Source organism: Leopardus geoffroyi, chromosome C1 (genome assembly GCF_018350155.1).
Source record: "Leopardus geoffroyi isolate Oge1 chromosome C1, O.geoffroyi_Oge1_pat1.0, whole genome shotgun sequence".
Taxonomy (NCBI): Eukaryota; Metazoa; Chordata; class Mammalia; order Carnivora; family Felidae; genus Leopardus; species Leopardus geoffroyi.
The window spans coordinates 80,678,233-80,697,821 of record NC_059328.1 but is presented as its reverse complement, the minus strand read 5'-3'; the positions used below and the strand labels follow the sequence as shown (position 1 = coordinate 80,697,821).

The following is a 19,589-nucleotide window of genomic DNA, read 5'->3' as shown; positions in this document are numbered from 1 at the left end:
TAATGTTTAATTTTTAGAGGTGGGGGGGGGGACATAGGGCTCTGTGCTGACAGCAGGAAGCCTGATGTGGGGCTTGAACTCAGGAACAGTGAGATCATGACCCAAGCTGAAGTTGGATGCTTAACCAACTGAGCCACCCAGGCATCCCACAATTAACTTACTAAGCTCAAAGGATGTATTCTTTGTATGGTATATTTAAAGTACATTCCTTCAGGTAAGTTGGTTTTGCTGAGAAAGCAAAAGAATCAGAGGACCTTTCTGTAGGAACACAAGTATGGTGTGTTGGCAGTCAGAACAGCTGGTCTTTCCGTCTAACCAGAAGAAAAGAGATACGTTTATTATAGCAAGTTTATTTCTTGCTCCAGATCCAAGTAAATTGCTCCTTCTAATGCCTCGGAAACTTGGTAGGTAAAATGATCTGGTGTTCTAAGGAGGAGTTAGGTGGGGCTATAGCATGGTGAGAATGCCAGCATTCTAACACCATGCAAGATGGAAGTATTTCCTTGTTAAAAATAGATCAGCCCCTCATAGGGAGGTTTCCATAACCAATGGAGAGCAGGCAGGGCTCACATCCAACAGCAGTGGGGGATAAGGTTTGAAAAAGCTTTCTCCTTGTGACCTAAAGTTGAGATGTCCTGCCACATGTGGCATTGTCTCGTATAGGTGCCATTCAAGTTTTCTTTTTTACCAGTTATACCTGGACTGTCTGCTTGGCATAAATGGAGAAATGAGTTACTGTACTTGTGGCTGGCTCTTTGAGACTTCAGGCCTTAAGGACTGCTCAGCATAAGTTCTGCTGAATGTGTGATGAGCTTCTGAAATGGATGGCCTGGAGAGTGTATGTGGTCATAATAGGTACTCACATGTAACTCTCCAGGGGCCCACATTACGCTGTGCTTTTTACATTGCTTATGTTGAATCCTCTCCTAAATCCAAAGTAGGTGGTATTTTCTCTATTTTGCATATGAGAAACCTAAAACCAAAAGTATTAGCTTGTTTAGAGGCCACCTAGCAGTTTTATAGCAGAGCAAGGATTTGAAGGAAGGGCTGACCTAGTTTGAAAGCCAGTGAGTATTGGTACTTAAGATTCAGCATCAGGACTATTTGGTAAGCTAGCTTTACCCCTGAAATGAAGTTATTATTACATTAGCGTTCACAATGTGAATTTCATAACTTAGAAAATGTTCAGCAGAATAGATTTTAGCTGCTGTTTTAACTTTTATACTATGTTCTAATACCAGGCGGGGATGTTAGCACCAGGTACCAGAAGAGACATCTACGATCAGAAGCTAACATTACAACCGGTGGACAACTCGACAATTTCTCTACAGATGGGAACCAACAAAGTTGCTTCCCAGAAAGGAATGAGTGTGTATGGGCTTGGGCGGCAAGTATATGATCCGAAATACTGTGCCGCTCCCACAGAACCTGTCATTCACAATGGAAGCCAAGGAACGGGAACAAATGGGTCTGAAATTAGTGATAGTGATTATCAGGCAGAATACCCAGATGAATATCATGGAGAGTACCAAGATGACTACCCCAGAGATTACCAATATGGTGACCAAGGCATTGATTATTAGATTTACACAGAGGAGCTCAGTATTTAGCCCGTTTTTATTCAGTGAGAACCAAGCTAGCCTTGAGTAATTTTTATCTTGTCTTCCTAAAACACTATTATGCTTATTGTACCTAAAAGAAATATTGCCTTACGTACATTCCCTTTTCCTTTTTCTGCCTCTTCCCTAAATAGTTCCCTTTTAGTGCTGTAACAGTTAAATCCTACAGCAGAAGCAATAACTCACATATGAAGTAAAAAGGAATACTGTGAAAGGGGAGTACTCTTGTACAGCCAATTCTCTTATTAAAGACCTATGCATTTTTACAATCTACTTAATAGACTGGGATTTTCAAACAATAGGAAGCTTTTTTTTTTTTCTTTTTTTTTTTTTTTTACAGTTACCTGGTTTCTATGTGGAAGACTAAAGTCATGCTTAGAGCTAAATGTGGTCTTTGCCAACTAAATTTAAGATGCAGCATTTTAGAAATTTACATATCAATGTCTACAGTATTGTTTGCTAACTTTTAAATAAAGTCCTGATCCGCGTGCATTTGTGATTATATGTGTACTCATTCTCTTACCTAAACCGACAAGATCTTTTCAGAGTGGTGTTTCTAAAGGAGCGTGTACAAAATCGGCCTGCAGACAGTTAGGTCTGGGTGGTGTGTGTGCTCTTCCTGTTTGTGCCAATGTATCAATGTAGAGTTGCTGTTTCCTTCAACTGTATTTATTGCTGCATTTCTCAGCATAAACTTATCCCGTTGTATTTTTTATAAATAAATATTTTTTTTGAACATTCATATGAGCCACAGGCTGATTATTTTCTGGCTAACTACCAGATAGGTGAAGGCAGATTTTGTTTAAAAAGTCCTCTTTCCCAGGTCTTATAAGATACTTTATCATTTCTTTACTTAATCCACACAACAATGCACTCTATGCTAGAGACTGAGGCTTGGGAAACTGTAGGGACCTGCCCATTGTACACAGAAAATGACAGCCAAGATTCAAACTAGTATTTGACCCTTATTTGGCCCTCACTTACTCCATCGAGACTCACGTGCCTCAAAAGCACCTTAAATCCAACTTGGAATAATCTTCAAATCATCTTCAGGAACATTGGTAGGGACGGGGTGGGAGTATTTTATATTCACACCCCAAGGTGGATATACATCGATAAGGAACTACTGAATCCGGAATAGGATATACTTTTATGGTTCTGGTATTATAATGGCCAAACAATAAGGACAAAGACAGTGAAGAATAGGGTCTGTCGGCCTTACCATTTATTCTGTGAATGGCTCTTAGAAGAAGGACACTTTCCAGGGGCAACACTCTAATGGGCACCTATCACACAACGGGCTGGAGTTCTGTTCCCTCCTCGTTCCTTAGTGAGTTCTCCTCCCCCTGTGCCCTCGTGTCTTTTAACTTGTTGATCCTTTTTACAAAACTCTGAAAAATAAAAGAATGAGTTAGACCAGTGTTAGCTATCTGCACCAACCTCAACTATTTATTTGACCATATCATTTAAGGGAATTTAATCCTTAAAGTTTTCCCTGTTGAATTCAAGTTTTTTAGGGGGTAGATTCCCAAGTGGATTTGTAATCAGAAAAGTATAAATCTGAGAAAGAAGCCTTGGTTAGCTTCCTACCATCATCGGGAAGAATTTCTTTAGGCTAGATACAAATAAAGTGCTATTGTATTTTTAGGTTTTCTCTGGAGGAGGTGGAGAATCTATTTGATTGTAAAACCATAGATGTGCTTGTTAAACCTCACTGCCTGGCTGAGCCAAGGAGTGCTCTGAATGCTGTTTAAAAGCAAAGGGGCTAGGGGCGCCTGGCTGGCTCAGTCGGTGGAGCATGAGACTCTTGATCTCAGGGTTGTGGGTTCGAGCCCATGTTGGGTACAGAGTGTACTTAAAAATAAAATCTTAACGGGGCAGCTGGGTGGCTCCGTCGGTTAAGCGTCCAACTTCAGCCCAGGTCATGATCTCACGGTTTGTGAGTTCGAGCCCCATGTCGGGCTCTGTGCTGACAGCTCAGGGCCTGGAGCCTGCTTCAGATTCTGTGTCTCCCTCTCTCTCTGCCTCTCCCCTACTTGCACTCTCTCTCCCCAAAAATAAACACTACATAGTTTAAACATAAATAAAATCTTAAATAGAGCAAATGGGCTTTAACACCTAGGTTTTATGACAACAGAATAAAAGTACTAAAACTCACTTGACCCAGACAACCAAGAGACTTCATTCAGTTGTTAAAATATCCCTGTCTACTCCTGATAAGACAAATAAGCAACGACTGTGTTGGAAACAGCTGCGTGTTATTTCCAGATAGAAGCTGTAAGGGACTTGACAGGGTGTGGCTTTTCCTGCATCGGTGGGGCCTCAGTTAATAAAAGGCCTGAGAACCTCAGATCTGTCAATACTGGCACAGATGGTGATGTGTGCACCCCCTAAAACACAAAGGGTCTGTTATGACGCTTGAGGAGGCAAAAATGCTTTAGAGAAAGATCAACCGTTAAACCTCCAGACCACCCAAAAAGCCGGACCCGGCCAACAGCACCAAAGGGACTTGGACTGCTCTGTCCAGAACACCTGCCCAAGGTCATCTGGTCCGTATTAATTGTTCAGCTTCACTTCTCTCCAGGGAGAGTTTCCAATAAGGGAAGTGGGTTCAGCCTCAGAAAACAGAACCCAAATCTCACTCTAGACATTCAGGCCAGTGGCAGAAGCACACAGAGCCCTCTGGAAGAACAAACGAGGCCAGGTACAAGCCTCCTTTACGTGTGAGTCTTGAACACTTTTTGAGATTTTGAGGATAGAGACTACAGCAGAAAGTGAGATGTCTGCTTACCAAAAACTCTTGGTCCATAAAGTAGGGCTTTTCCGACGATCCATCATTTGTTTCCAGATCAACAGCAAAACACAGGAAGAGTGCATCCAGCACAGTTTCAAACACAGATAAGAAACTATGGGCTACAAAGTAGGCAAAAAAAGCAACCAGCAGCAGAGGGACTGCCCACACCTGGAGGGCACGGTTGTAGTTAAATGCCATCAGTCCTCCAAAAACAGTGAGACACATCACCAACACCTGGTAAAACAAGACTTCGCTGAGAACCTTTATAAATTGGCCAGAATATTTGAGAAATGCTTTCTGTCATTTACAAGTAGTAGTTTCATATACATGCATATGTGGGTGCCCTGTTGTAAAGAAGACTTGTCAGAAAATGTGGTCCAATGAAATTAAGAAAAAAAGGAGCTATGATACCACAAGACCACCCAGTTAATTCACAGTAAGGATAAGAGAGTAGATGTATTTACATTTTTTATCTGTGCCTAGTTTTTGTATTTATATAGATGTAATGATAGCTGAAACTTTTTAGTTTTTTCACGTGCCACTCCCATAAGCATCTTCATTTAATACTTTTGTTGTTGTTGATTGATTTTGAGAGCGTGTGTGCGTGTGTGTGCACACAGGCTGGTCAGAGGCAGAGAGACAGAGGGAGAGAGAATCCTGACTCAGGGCTCAATCTCACGAACTGTGAGATCATGACCTGAACCAAAATCAAGAGTTGGACGCTCAACCAACTAAGCCACCCGGGCGTGCCTTCATTTAATACTTTTTAATAAGTGCCATTTTTAAATAACAGTGCAACAATCCACTGGGTGGATATACTGTAATTTAATATGTGATTGTTTTTACCCTAGGGATTACTGGAAGGGCTTTCCAGTGCTGGTGTGGGGAGATAATAGGATTAATCCAGGCTTTTGCCATATGTAATTATATTTCCAGCAACATGATTACAGACCATGATGTTCCTTTTTATATTTTTTAAAAAAAATTTTATACCTAATTCTTAAACAAATAAAATGGAGTATGGAGTCCATCTGGAATCCCCGTTGCCCTCGGATACCCACAAAGACGGACATGAATGTCTGAATGGGACTTCATTCAAAAACAAAGAATCACTGGTTGTTACATGCTCACTAGAAGCTTATTAGCAATTACATGTTCCTTATGGGAAATATAGGAAAATGAATTATTACCTAAAATAAAAGATAATTCTGTTATAAAGATGAAACCTCATTCTAAAATTTTTGGAAGCAGTTATTAGAGAACCATCTTACCAAACTAACATAGGCAATATTATCCATTTAAAAACAACTGCAACTTAGATATTTAGGCTGTCTTGAAAGGCATAATCAGTTTGAGCTACCGTTGCATGAAAAATCTCTGGGGGCCCATCTGAGCCTTAAAATATATGTGCAACTAACACACACACCTGTGAAATCCGTGCATGTTATAACTTGTTACTTAATACACCAGAGACATTTACCAAACACCACGGAGGCACAAAATGCTAAATGAGCCAGGAGTCCTCACATTTGGCTGTGGCCGGGTCACAAGTGGAGACCAAGATCTTGTTCACTTTGGGGCACCACTGAAGGCCTCAGCATTCACATCCTTGAGAAGGAATGGTTAGAAGGAGCCAGGATGTCTAGCTTGGAATAGCACAGACGTGGCAGGAAGGTCAGGAGGTCTGGGGTCAGGGATTCGAAGGGCAGGCAATCACGTGGAAGTGGGATCAGACAAACAGGTGTGCAGAATTAGGCCCCATGGGTGACAATCACAAGCAAAGGGACACACTATGTGGTCCAGTGTAAAGAACCTTCAGCTTGAAGCATGGTCAGTTAGAGGCTATCATACCAGTTGCATCCATATTTTAGTTAACCTAGAAAGGACACGTGTTATCTTTGGTCCAGCCTGAGGTCTGGAGTTGTTAAAGACCCCAAGTTCAGGCCTTGTCCTTTACACTTGAGATGGAGCTCTAAGATGCTCGTTCACTGCACTGCACATAAGACTACCCACAATTCGGGGCGCCTGGGTGGCGCAGTCGGTTAAGCGTCCGACTTCAGCCAGGTCACGATCTTGCGGTCCTGAGTTCGAGCCCCGCGTCGGGCTCTGGGCTGATGGCTCAGAGCCTGGAGCCTGTTTCTGATTCTGTGTCTCCCTCTCTCTCTGCCCCTCCCCCGTTCATGCTCTGTCTCTCTCTGTCCCAAAAATAAATAAATGTTGAAAAAAAAAATTAAAAAAAAAAAAAAAGACTACCCACAATTCCTTGAAAAATGCTATTCAGATGACAGTGGAAATGTACCTCTGGCTCCACTTGGGACGTTAACAACCTGCCTTTGTATTTATGGACTTAATGCCTTTAAATAATCCAGACATTTCATTAGGTTTCAGTACTATTTCCATATGTTTTATGACAAAAGCCCCCCAAAATATATCCATTTAATGAGGCTAGTAGCATTTTCATTTTAGCTATGAAAAAGTGGGAGCCAGAATGGTCTAGAGAACTGAACATTGCTGAGAGAGAAGGGTTAGGATGCAAATCCTGACTCTACCCATTGTGCGATCCTGGACAAGTTATTAAGCCTTAGTTTTCCCATCTGCAAAATAAGCTACCTCACAGGACTAAGGATTAAATGAGAGAATAAGGCACAGCATCCACTATAGAGCAAGCACTCAAGAAACGTTCGTTCTCTTTCAAGTCTAGCTCTGTGGCTTAACGTCTGGATCCCAAGTTTCTCTATTTATTATTCTAGTGAGGACATCTCACCTTTCCTAAAAAAATTATGAAGTCTCCAAAGCAGTTAACAGATGTGAAATGACTTGAATTCTTGGATAAGAGTTTGAGCGCATCTTTTGCTGATGTACAAAAATCTGTCCCATTAATGGCAGTTGCAGCATATGCATTCTGAAACAAAAGACAATGGTGAAAAAGATGATGCTTCTTATATTGTTTTAGAGACAATATCATGACAATACAGAATAGTTGCAAAATAGAGAAAAATGGTTGCTATAAACCCACCATCTCTACCCATAATAAATCATTTCAGTTTCAAAGTCACCTTCTGGTCTCTGGTTATATGCACATATGTTTTCACATAGTTGCAGTAAATGGAAAAATAAGTATTTCTGGTCAATACGGTGTGGATGGGACATCGCTCTACAAGCCTGGAAATGATAGGTAAAGCAGAAACTTTTTTAATGAACGGCAGAGTTTGAGGGCAGAGAAGGAAGTTTAGGTGCTAGAAACAAAGCAGACCCTAGCAATTAATGAGACATGAACCCACAGGCTCAACGGGCAGGAAATCAGTAAAGGCTTTAGAGGTTGGGGCTGGAAACTTAATCCCTTAGGGGTAAAAGACAATATTCAGGCCCTTGTTAGGGAACTGAACTCTCAGCATAAATTCAGACTCAACCAACTATCCCGGGAAAGTGGTACAGAAATACACTATCTGCCTGGGGCCATTGAAATTACTAGAGTCTAGGCAGGGGCCAAGCAAAACCACATCCTCGTAGGCCAGGGAATGATGGAGTCCCACAGACAACCACCCTTGAAGACAGTGAAGTAATGCTCATAGGAAAATGCTTCAGATGGCCCAAGGAAAAGAACACCACAACAAACAAGAGAATCTGTACCCTGAAAAAAATCTGAAATATTCAAGAAAGTGCGTTTAAGATGCTAAGACAATGGGGTTGGGGGGCACCTGGCTGGCTCAGTTGGTAGAGCATGAGAGCATGCAATTCTTGATCTCGAAGTTGTAAATTTGGGCCCCACGTTTGGTGTAGAGATTACTTTAAAAACAAAATATTTTTTTCCTTTTTTTGTGTTTATTTTTTGACAGAGAGAGAGAGAAAGACACAGAGTGTGAGCAGGGGAGGGGCAGAGAGAGAGGGAGACACAGAATCAGAAGCAGGCTCCAGGCTCTGAGCTGTCAGCACAGAGCCCGACACGGGGCTCAAACCCACGAACCGTGAGATCATGACTTGAGCCGTAGTCAGATGCTTAACTGACTGAGCCACCCAGGGGGCTACTTTAAAAATAAAATCTTAAAAAAAATAAAAAATAAATAAAGGTGCTAAGACAATGGAAAGAATAGTGACCATAAGGAAGGAAGAGCTTGGTATGAAAAGTGAAGAGACAGAGTCAAAAGCAAATCAAATAGAAATCCTAGAAATGAAAAAATATATAATTTTCGTGGCACAGTATCACTTTACATATCTTCTTCCTTTATATCATGAGCATTTTCTTGTTGCTCCATGGCTTTTATAATTTTAATTTTTAATAAATACACATTCTGTCAGGTGTGTGTGTGTGTGTGTGTGTAGACAGGGCATATATAGACTATTTTAAATATTTTGCTATTATAAAAACTATGCAATGGACATCTTAATTTCTGGATTTTGGATCATTTTTTTTAATGTTTATGTATTTTTGAGAAAGAGACAGAGAGAGACAGAGAGACAGCGTGAGCAGGGGAGGGGCAGAGGGAGAGGGAGACACAAAATCAGGAAGCAGGCTCCAGGCTCTGAGCTGTCAGCACAGAGCCTGATGCAGGGCTCGAACTCACAAACTGTGAGATCATGACCCGAGCTCAACCAACTGAATGGGATGCTTAACCAACTGAACCACCCAGGTGCCCAATGGATTTTGGATAATTTCTTAAGGATAAATTTCAAAAACGAGATAACTAAATCAAAAAGGACAAGTGTATGTGTTTGTGGTGTTTATGTTCACAAGAGAAGATTTCCTGGATCCTTTTTCCAAAATACCTTCTTCTTATGACCATATGATAATTTCAAAACCATCTATTTCTTATATTTCCCTTGAAACCTTTAAAAATGCTATTTGCACTGCAGTTTACAACTAAGAACTTGTAACTTCCTTGGAAAAATACACCATAATACTACCTGTTGGGGTTTTGTCATTTCTTTCAGCTTAGGAAAAAGATGAAAGTTTTTTTTATCTCTTGATATACAAATTAATCTTTTCCTACGCCCATTCAAAAACACTGTAGGGAAACCAATTTGGAGTCTATTGCAGTAACCCATCTCCCAGTGGTACAGCTCTTAATCAGAGTAAGTGACAGAGGACACGGAGAATAAAGGGGTAGAATTTACCAAACTCCCTCTTGACCAAGGCCAACTGGAGATCAAAGTCTGGTTTTCAAAGACAAAAGGCTGGGTACCCACCTCCCCCCAAAGCATACCCTGCTTGCCTCAGAGGGAATATTCTCAGTCAGATGTCAGATGACTTCCCTGTAGAAACAGCTTAATGGTGTTCCACAAAGAACTTTTGGTTTCTGACTTGGATGGAACATAAAATTTGCTTTTAAAATCCCAAACTGGTTGTTGCAGAAAGCTGACCCCAGGGGCACCTGGGTGGCTCAGTTGGTTGTGTCTGACTCTTGATTTCAGCTCAGGTCATGATCTCATGGTTTATGGCATCAAGCCCCATGCTGGGCTCTGTGCTGACAGTGTGGAGCCTGCTTAGGATTCTCTCCCCTCCTTTCTTTCTGTCCCTTCCCACACTTATGCCCCTGCTTGTGCCCTTGCACACATGCATGCACAGGCATGCCCTCTCTCTCTCAAAATAAATAAATATTAAAAAAAAATCCCACAAAACTAAACTAAAGCCAGCCCGAGTTTGGGGACTTAAGTTTTGAGTAGGGAGGTGGAAATGCATTTGCTCTTTGCTTAGCATCTTCAGTCATCTAAGATTCTATGAGCCCTGATGACCAACTCATTATCCATTTTCAATACTTTTGTACGGTAGATGGATAAAGAATAACATAACTCTTCTTTTAGAGACCAGAAACCAAGATCAAGGGCATTTCTCCAGATCCCCTGGTAAATTTTTTTTTTGTTTTTTCTAATTCTAACTTTCCGGACATTACACAATCAGTTTTCATTAGGACAAAGTGCTATTTAAAAGCATGGTGGTTAAGGTAAGCCAGGCAATCTCTGGGTTCAAATCCCAGTTCTGCCACCCACCGGCTGTCAGTCTTGGGCAAGTGATTTAACCTCTCTCCGACTTCCATTTCCTCATCTATAAGTGAGTTATGGTACCTACTGCAAGGGGGCGTCGGGAGGATTAAAGAACATATTCCCTATAAAGCAGTCAGCAAAGCACCTAGCTCGCACAGAAAGCTCGTAGCAAAGGGGAGCTATTATCATCCAGACCTCACCAAGGATGACCTCATTTACAACTGGGAAACACAGGCCTCTCTTTCAGCCCTGAGGAGGTGTGGAAAGGGCCCAGGGTTTCTTTATCCCTGGGCTTTGATCCCTCGCACTCTCAGAGATCCAGGAAGGGCAGGCCTGGCTTCCCAGACCACATTCCAGGGCCCAGCCGGGTCTTTCTTTGCCGTGAGGCTCTGTCCCCAGCTCACCACCCCACCACTTCCGGCCTCTAAACTGGGGTTCTCCGTCTACTTCCCAATTTACACCGGGGACTATAGTTTTCACGAGGCCTTCCTTTCCCTTCAGATCAACACCCCATGGTCAGTTCAGCACTACTGGTCATAAGCAGTAAAAATAGATTCTGCTTCTTGGCTAAAATGATTCAAGGTTAAAATGGTAATTTCTCGCACATGTGTTGACTCTGCAGATTTTTGGGGGCCTATAACCATTGATCTTTTCTTTCATGTTTCATGCCCACTGAAAGAGAGCATTAAAACCACTCTGACGGGGAAATTAGATATGCCTTCCTGCAGTTGCTACACCACTAGTATTTTACCACAAGGTTCAACCCTGAGTGCAACAGAGAGACCTAGAATTAATGTCTGAATGAATAGCTGGAGGAGGGAAGCATCACTCGAGACACAGGATATGGACTGAAAATTCCTGCAGTCAGCATTAGCTAATTTATATTTACTCTCAGTAGATGCTGCTTCCTTGTCAGGCAGCTGGAAGATGGACTGCCCTAAATGTTCGAGGTGGTGAGTCCTCGCTCAGAGCATTTGTATTTGCCTGGGCTGACGGAACTTGGGGTGAACGAGCTAAGCCAATTTGCAGACCCTAACAATGTGTGGAAAGGACTGGATATAATAAGGACTGGGCTAACATGTTTTGTTGGTTGTGAGTGTTAATCAGGAGATCCCGAAGGCTAATCTTTATTGTAATTTTTTTTTAACGTTTATTTATTTTCGAGACAGAGAGAGACAGAGCATGAGTGGGGGGGGGGGGGCAGAGAGAGAGGGAGACACAGAATCTGAAGCAGGCTCCAGGCTCTGAGCTGTCAGCACAGAGCCCGACGCGGGGCTCGAACTCACAGACTGTTAGATCGTGACCTGAGCTGAAGTCGGATGCTTAACCGACTGAGCCACCCAGGCGCCCCAGAAGGCTAATCTTTAAGCAAGACAAGAGGTAGTGGTTTCAGGCTCCTAATTTGTTACCAGACAACATTAAGTGTGCACGTTTCTTTAGTGCCACCAAACAAGTGGATACTTCTGCGTCTTGAAATCAAACGGAAAAGAAAGATTTCCAACTCGACGATGGGAGCGCCTCAATATTACATCTCCATTTCTCACTCCCTTGCCTGGGATTAGAGACTCCCTCTAGATGTGGTTTGATTAGCTTTCCAGCTTTCAAGGACTGTCACAAGCAGGTGGGGAGGGTGTGGGGAAGGACACAGACAAGGAACGTCCTGCATGGCAGTGAGGACTGGTGAACAATGAATTCTAACTCAGGAACGAATGTGAAAGCAACATGGAGGAGAAGCACAGGCTGGGGGTGGCGGGGAGGAAGGAGCAGGCGGGAGGGGAGCAGCGAGGAAGAGCTCACAGAAGTGGCGCATAGCTGGTGAAGTTGACTGTTCCCTGCAGAAAACTGGGATAGGCAGGGGCTGAGGCAGCAGCAGGAAGCAGTGAATGAGACCAAAGTGCCCAGAAGAGATTGTGGTGGGAAATGGGTCTGGAGGAGTCCTGAGCTGGACCTCAGTGAGGCTGAAATTCCATCCTGTGGAGCAAGGGAAGAGACAGGAAGTTTTAGGAGTCCTGTCATTTTCAGCCTGTGCTTCTGGAAGCTCTCCCAGGGCAGCTCTCCCCTTATCACTGTCTCCTATTTAGCTACCAAGCCCCGTACCTCCTCTCACCTAAGCCTTTGGGGAGCCCTAAGCACCTCCACAGTGTCTACTGGGCTCTGCTTAAATTATGCATAAATACGGTGCAATCATCCATCCACTGAGCACGCTGGTACCATTAGCAGTCACAAGCCAGGGGCCAGGCCCAGTGAAAAGGAGCCCTTCTCTGCGGAGGAAACAAGATTATTAGGAATCGTAATACTTGTAGGATTCTTCCCAAGGTTCTCGGCTCCCCTGCACCCCACATCAAGACGCACCTTAGCAATATATCCCAAATGGTTTGCCATAGTCCTGATGGCAGTTTCCTAATTCGTTTCTGCGGTCTTTTTCTTTCTTTCTTTCTTTTGCTGTCAGCAGGCAAAGTTTCACACAAGTGAAACTTCTGTGTGCAAATTAATAATAATAATAAATAGTAATAATGGCAAGTATTCATGGAGTACACACAATGTGCCAACCCCTGTTCTTATTCTATATTCCCCTGAATGCATTACCTCATTTACTCGTCTGCAAACCCCAGCTGGATGATAAGGTTGTTGAGGAAACTACAGCACAGAGAGGTGAGGCAGCACACCCCTGGGGCTTGCACATGCAACCCATGTTGCATCACTCCCACGTAGTAGATCTCTGACTCATTCAGGAAAACATTTACTGTGAGCTGTTCTTTGTGCTTTTCCTTCCAGAAGTCTCCAAATAACAAAGTGGTGCTCTCATGAGATGTATCGTGAAGAAGGGGTAAGGATGGGGCAGGAAGGCTCAGTGGAAAGAGGCTGGGTTCCAATCACATTGCCTCCAAAGACTGGCCTCGTGGCCGCCACCAAGTAATGTCACTTCTCAGTTGTCCTGTTCTACAGCTTGTAAAAGGCGCCTGCCTGCTCTTAAGTTCTGTGTTAAAAATGCTTTATGTTTGCCCTCTACTTTGTAGTGGATGAGTCACCCTCCTATTATCATGTTATGTAATCTCATCGGTTTATGACCATTCACTGAAATCATCACCACGGGTATTATTATCCCCCTTTTATAGAAAATGGTAATCACTGAAGAAAAATGAAAGAGAATGAAGTATACTTTTAGGTGACAGAAAAGCTGGGTTACCTCCGTAATTTACTCTGAGAGTTGTCCAAGAACGTTAATCGCACCTTTGGCAGAAGGAACATTTTTGCTCCTTAAGTCAAAACTGAAGCCAGCACAGTTCAGCCCTGTGTCCTTCCTCAGCTAAGGGCAGCCGTTTGTCCCCCCACTAAACTGAAGTGGTTCCTTCTTTTACTGGAGAAGATGTGAACCTGAGGTTCTACTGACTCTTCAAAAAAGTAAACAGAGTTTCCCTCCGCATAGGCAGGAAGGCATGTGGCAAACAACATGCCATGAATAGCCATATATATTTCTGGCATGCCTTCCTCATAAAGTTCTGATATTTATCAACTCAAAATTCAACAAGAACTACTAAAACAAACCTGAGAGACTAGATGGTGAATAAATAACCCTGGTATTCACACTTCGCTCAAAACTAAAAGAAATACAGTGAAACCTGAGCCCAGATACATCCCCATACATCCAAGCATCCTTCCTTGGGATTACAGTAAAACTTGCAGGAAGCATCCCAAGCCAGTTTCATCTTGAGCTCTGTTTTTGGCAGGAACGCATGCCCAGTGGGGTGTACACACAAATAGCCTCTGGGCCTTCCAGGGCCTTGCAGCCACCCTTCAGAGCCATTCAGGAGTTCAGTAGTCACTAGCTGCAAAAGCCCAATGAGATGGTGAGCAGGGGAAATCTGCCAGTCTCCTCCAGGGTGGGGGCCAGGTGGGAGGTGGATGGAAAAAGGACCGTACCTATGCTGAGAGCTGTGCTGCCTGTAGAGCCACGGCAGTGCTGTCTGGTTTGTTCTTTTTAAATTTATTTGCTCTTTGCTCATTTTTAGAATAATGGCTTTATTATTCTATGCCCATTATTAAAAAATTAAGCAACAGAGAGACAAAGCAAGGAGGGGCGCCTGGGTGGCTCAGTCGGTTAAGCGTCCGACTTCAGCTCAGATCATGATTGCACGGTTCGTGGGTTCGAGCCCCATGTCAGGCTCTGTACTGACAGCTCAGAGCCTGGAGCCTGCTTCGGATTCTGTGTCTCCCTCTCTCTCTCTGCCCCTTCCTTGCTCACACTCTGTGTGTCTCTCTCTCAAAAATAAACAAATATTAAAATTTTTTTTTTAAAAAGAAAGCAAGGCAATCACTCTGGTCCCACTCCTCAGAAATAACAATTGCTAACATCATGTGGACCGTACCCCAACATTTCTCTGCAAGTATACCAGACAAAAGGAAGGAAGAGTGGATGGGCAAACATATGTTATAAAATGGAACACTCTATGTGTTATTTTATTTCTATTTGTTTATTTATTTTTAAAGATTTTAATTTTTTTAATGTTTATTTGAGAGAGCGAGAAAGACAGAGAGACAGCAAGAGAGCGAGAGAGAGAGCAAACGAGCAGCGGAGGGGCAGACAAAGAAGGAGACAAAGAATCCAAAGCAAGCTCCAGGCTCTGTTCTGTCAGCACAGAACCTGATGCAGGGTTTGAACCCACAAACTGTGAGATCATGACCTGAGCTGAAATCAGATGCTTAACTGACTGAGCCACCCAGGCACCCCTAAAGATTTTATTTTTAAGTAATCTCCATGCTCAACATGGGGTTCAAACTCACAACCCTGAGATCAAGAGTCACATGCTCCTCTGACTGAGCCAATCAGGCACCCTTCCCTATGTTATTTTAAATAAAAATACTAATGTTAATTTCACTTCACCAGAAGAAAATGAAACTAAACTGGAACTAAAGGAATATTTGAATTTTAGGCAAATGTATCTTCATAAATTAGCCTTAGGTTTCTAAAACACTCTTTCTAAACTCAGCATTAAAAATGTTAAAAGAAAAAAAATGTTAAAAGATCACTTACTGGTTTTATTTGTTTATTTAACACTGTATCTTAAGTTTAGGCAACACTGGTGGTGAAAGATGGGTGGTCTTTCACCCCAGGGGATCACCATACACAAGACCATTCTTTCAAGTTTAGGAGAAGTAGCTGTTCTGCCTAATTCATAGAAACACAAATAGAAAGTCAAGCAAACTGAGGAGACAGACGAACATGCTCCAAATGAAAGGAAAAAAAAAAAAAACTCAGAAAAAGAACTAAATAAAATGGAGATAATCAATCTACCTGATAAAGAGTTCAAAGTAATGGTCATAAAGACGCTCACCAGACTGGAGAGAAGAGTGGAAGAACTCAGTAAAAACTTCAACAAAAAGATGGAAAACATAAAAAAGAACCAATCAGAGTTGAAAAATATGATAACTGAAGTAAAAAACACACTAGAGGGTATCAACAGTAGATTAGATGATATGGAAGAATGGTCAGTGATCTGGAAGACAGATTAGAGTGGGAGGCGTCCAACCTGAATAGCAAAAAGGAAAAAGAATATTAAAAATGAGGACAGACTAAGGGATCTCTTGGACAACTTCAAGTAAATAAACATTATAGGGGTCCCAGAAGGAGACAAGAGATAGAAAGGGGCAGAAAACTTATTTGAAGATATAATGGCTGACTACTTCCCTAACCTGGGGTAGAAAACAAACATCCAGGAAGCACAGAGAGTTCCAAACAAGAGGAACCCAGGGAGATCCACACCATGACACATAATTGTCAAAAGTTAAGGATAAAGAGAAAATTTTAAAAACAGCAATAGAGAAGCAATTAGTAACACACAAGAGAAACCCATAAGACTATCCATTGATGTTTAGCAAAAACTATGCATGCTAGAAGGGAGTGGCATGATATATTCAAAGAGCTGGAAGGAAAAAAACTTACAACCAAGAATACTCTACTCAGCAAGGTTATCATTCAAAAGTGAAGGAGAAATAGAGAGTTTTCCAGACAAAGAAAGTTAAATGAGTTAATCACCACACAACTGGCCTTACAAGAAACATTGAAGGAACTCCTTTAAGTGGAGAACAAAAGGCCATAGCTAGAAGTAAGACAGTTACAAAAGGAAAAAGTTTCACTGGTAAAAACAAACAGGGGCATCTGGATGGCTCAGTCGGTTAAGTGTCTGACTCTTGTTTCAGCTCAGGTCATGATCTTACAATTGGTTTTTGTTTTTTTGTTTTTTATTTTTTTTAATGTTTAGTTATTTTTGAGACACAGAGAGACAAAGCATGAACGGGGGAAGGTCAGAGAGAGAGGGAGACACAGAATCCAAAGCAGGCTCCAGGCTCTGAGCTGTCAGCACAGAGCCTGACGCGGGGCTTGAACTCACAGGCTGTGAGATCATGACCTGAGCCAAAGTTGGAAGCTCAACCAACTAAGCCACCCAGGTGCCCCCATGATCTTACAATTGTGAGATCAAGCCCCATGTCTGGCTCTACCCTGAGTATGGAGCCTGCTTGGGATTCTCTCTCCCTCTCTCTCTCTGCCCTTCCCCCACTCAGTTTTTTCTCTCTTGAAATGAACACTTTTTAAAAAAGCAAACATATAGTAAATGGAGTAGAGCAATCATTTATAAAGCTAACATGAAAGTTACAAGACAAAAGTAGTAAAATCAATTATACCTAAAGAAATTAGTAAGAGGACTCACAAAACAAAAAGATGTAAAATAGGACAACATATACATAAAATATTGGGGAGGAGTAAAAAAAAAAGTTCTTTTAGAATGTGTTTGAACTTAAGGGACCATCAACTTAGTATAGACTGCTTTATACTTAGGATATTATATATGAACTTCATGGTAACTGCAAACCCTATAATAGATACACACAAAATAAAGAGAAAGAAAACCACACGTAACACTAAAGAAAGTCATCAATCATAACGAGAGTCAGAGAAAAAGAAACAGAGAAGAACTACAAAAACAACAAAATGGCAATAAGTCAACAAATTGTTTAAGTGTAAGTGGTCTAATTGTTCTAATCAAAAGTCATAGGGTGGCACAATGGATTAAAAACTAAGACTTATCTATGTACTGCCTACAAGAGACTCACTTCAGACCTAGACACATACAGACTCAAAGTGAAAGGATAGGAAAAGATCTGCCATGCAAATGGAAGAGGAAAAAAAAAAAAAAAAAACTAGGATAGCAATACTTGTATCAGACAAAATAGACTTTAAAACACGGGCTGTAACAAGAAATGAAAAAGGGCATTACATGATGATAAAGGGATCAATCCAACAGGAGGATTTAACAATCATGACTATCTATGTATTCAATGTCGGAGCACCTAGACATATAAAGCAGATATTAATAGACATAAAGGGAGAAACTGACAGTAATACGATAATAGTAGTGACTTTAACGCCCCACTTACATCAGTGGATAGATATTCAGGCAGAAAATCATTAAGGAAACAGTGTGATTGACACAGTAAACCAGATGGACTTAAGAGATATATACAGAACATTCCATCCAAAACCAACAGAATACATATTCTTTTCAAGTATACGTGGAACATTCTCCAGGACAGATCACACGTTAGGCCACCAAACCAATCTCAACAGATTTAAAAAGACTGAAATCATATCATGCATCTTTTTGGACCACAACAGTATGAAATTAGAAATCAATTACAAGAAAAAACTGGAAAAAACACAAACACATGGAGGCTAAACAACATGCTACTAAACAACCAATGAGTCAATGAAGAAGTCAAAGAGGAAATTTAAAAATATATTAAGACGGGGTGCCTGGGTGGCTCAGTTGGTGAAGCGTCCAACTTCAGCTCAGGCTATAATCTAGCAGTTTGGGAGTTCGAGACCTGTGTCAGTTTCTGTGCTAACACCTCAGAGCCTGGAGCCTGCTTCAGATTCTGTCTCCCTCTCTCTCTGCCCCTCTGCAGCTTGTGTTCTGCCTCTTTCTCTCAAAAAAACAAAATAAAACAAAACAAAAACAAAAAACAAAGCAAACAAAAAACCCCACCCCAAAACATTAAAAATATGTAAAGACAAATAAAAATGAAAACACAACAGTCCAAAATCTCTGGGATACATCAGTAACAGTTCTAACAGGGAAGTTCATAGTGATATAGGCCGACCTCAAGAAACAAGAAAAATCTCAAAAAAAACCCCAACCAAACCTTACAGGTTCTAGTTCTAAAGGAACTAGAAAAAGAACAAAACCCAAAGTTAGTAGAAGAAAGGAAATAATAAACATCATATCAAATAAAATAGAGATTTAAAAAAATAGAAAAGACCAATGAAACCAAGAGCTGGTTCTTTGAAAAGATAAACAAAATTGATAAACTTTTAGCCAGACTCATCATGAAAAAAAGATGACCCAAATAGATAAAATCAGAAATAAAAGAGCTGACGCCACAGAAATACAAAGGGTTTTAAGAGACTACCATGAAAAATTACAAACCAACAAATTAGACAACCTAGAAGAAATGGATAAATTCCTAGAAACATGCAATCTTCCAAAAGTGAATCAGGGAAAAACCAGAAGATCTGAAAAGATCAATTAATAGTAACACAATTGAATTGCTAATCAAAAACCACCAACAAACAAAAATCCAGGACCAGATGGAATCACGGTGAATTCCACCAAACATTTAAAGATGAGTTAATACCAATTCTTCTCAAAGTGTTCCAAAAAATAAGAGGAAGGAAAGCTCTCAGATAAGTCCTATGAGGCCAGCATTACCCTGATACCAAAACCAGACAAAGACACCACACACAAAAAGAAAACCACAGGCCAAGATCCCTGTTGAACAAAAAATGATCAACAAAATAATAGCAAACTGCATTCAACAATACTTAAAAGGATCATTTATCACAACCAAGTGGGGTTTATTCCAGGGTTATAAGGATGGTTCAAATATCCACAAATCAATCAATATCATACACTACATTAACAACATCAAGATTAAAAAAAAACATGATCATCTCAATAGGTGCAGAAAAAGTATTTGACAAAATTCAACATTTGTTCATGATAAAAACTCTCATCTAAAATGGGTTTAGACCATAAGAGACTCTTAAAAACTGAGAATAGACTGAGGGCTGATGGGGGGTGGAAAGGAGGGGAAAGTGGGTGATGGGCATGGAGGAGGGCACCTGTTGGGATGAGCTCTGG

General features: G+C 41.4%; 2 protein-coding genes across 23 annotated transcripts in view; one reads left to right on the top strand and one right to left on the bottom strand.

The window, feature by feature from the left end:
- CNN3 (calponin 3) overlaps positions 1-2,359 on the top strand; it is a 28,108-nt gene extending 25,749 nt beyond the window's left edge. For both annotated transcript variants that reach the window (XM_045478359.1, XM_045478360.1), the window contains one exon: positions 1,242-2,359. In XM_045478359.1, the coding sequence (XP_045334315.1) occupies positions 1,242-1,583 (342 nt within the window). In that variant the 3' untranslated portion in view covers positions 1,584-2,359. The remainder of the gene's footprint in view (positions 1-1,241) is intronic.
- Positions 1-19,589, bottom strand: part of SLC44A3 (solute carrier family 44 member 3) — a 328,287-nt gene that overhangs the window by 8,054 nt on the left and 300,644 nt on the right. For 16 of the 21 annotated variants that reach the window (XR_006712487.1, XR_006712477.1, XR_006712483.1 and 13 more), the window contains 5 exons: positions 12,190-12,363; positions 7,178-7,315; positions 4,411-4,647; positions 2,842-3,010; positions 86-973 (listed from right to left, as the gene is read on the bottom strand). Coding sequence is in view for 2 of the 21 variants with exons in the window: in XM_045478356.1 (XP_045334312.1) it covers positions 2,909-3,010; positions 4,411-4,647; positions 7,178-7,315; positions 12,190-12,363 (651 nt within the window). In the remaining 19 variants the exon portion in view is untranslated. Of the gene's footprint in view, positions 1-85; positions 974-2,822; positions 3,011-4,410; positions 4,648-7,177; positions 7,316-12,189; positions 12,364-19,589 lie in introns of those variants that run through there. The other 5 variants (XR_006712475.1, XR_006712476.1, XR_006712491.1 and 2 more) reach the window with 5 other exon arrangements.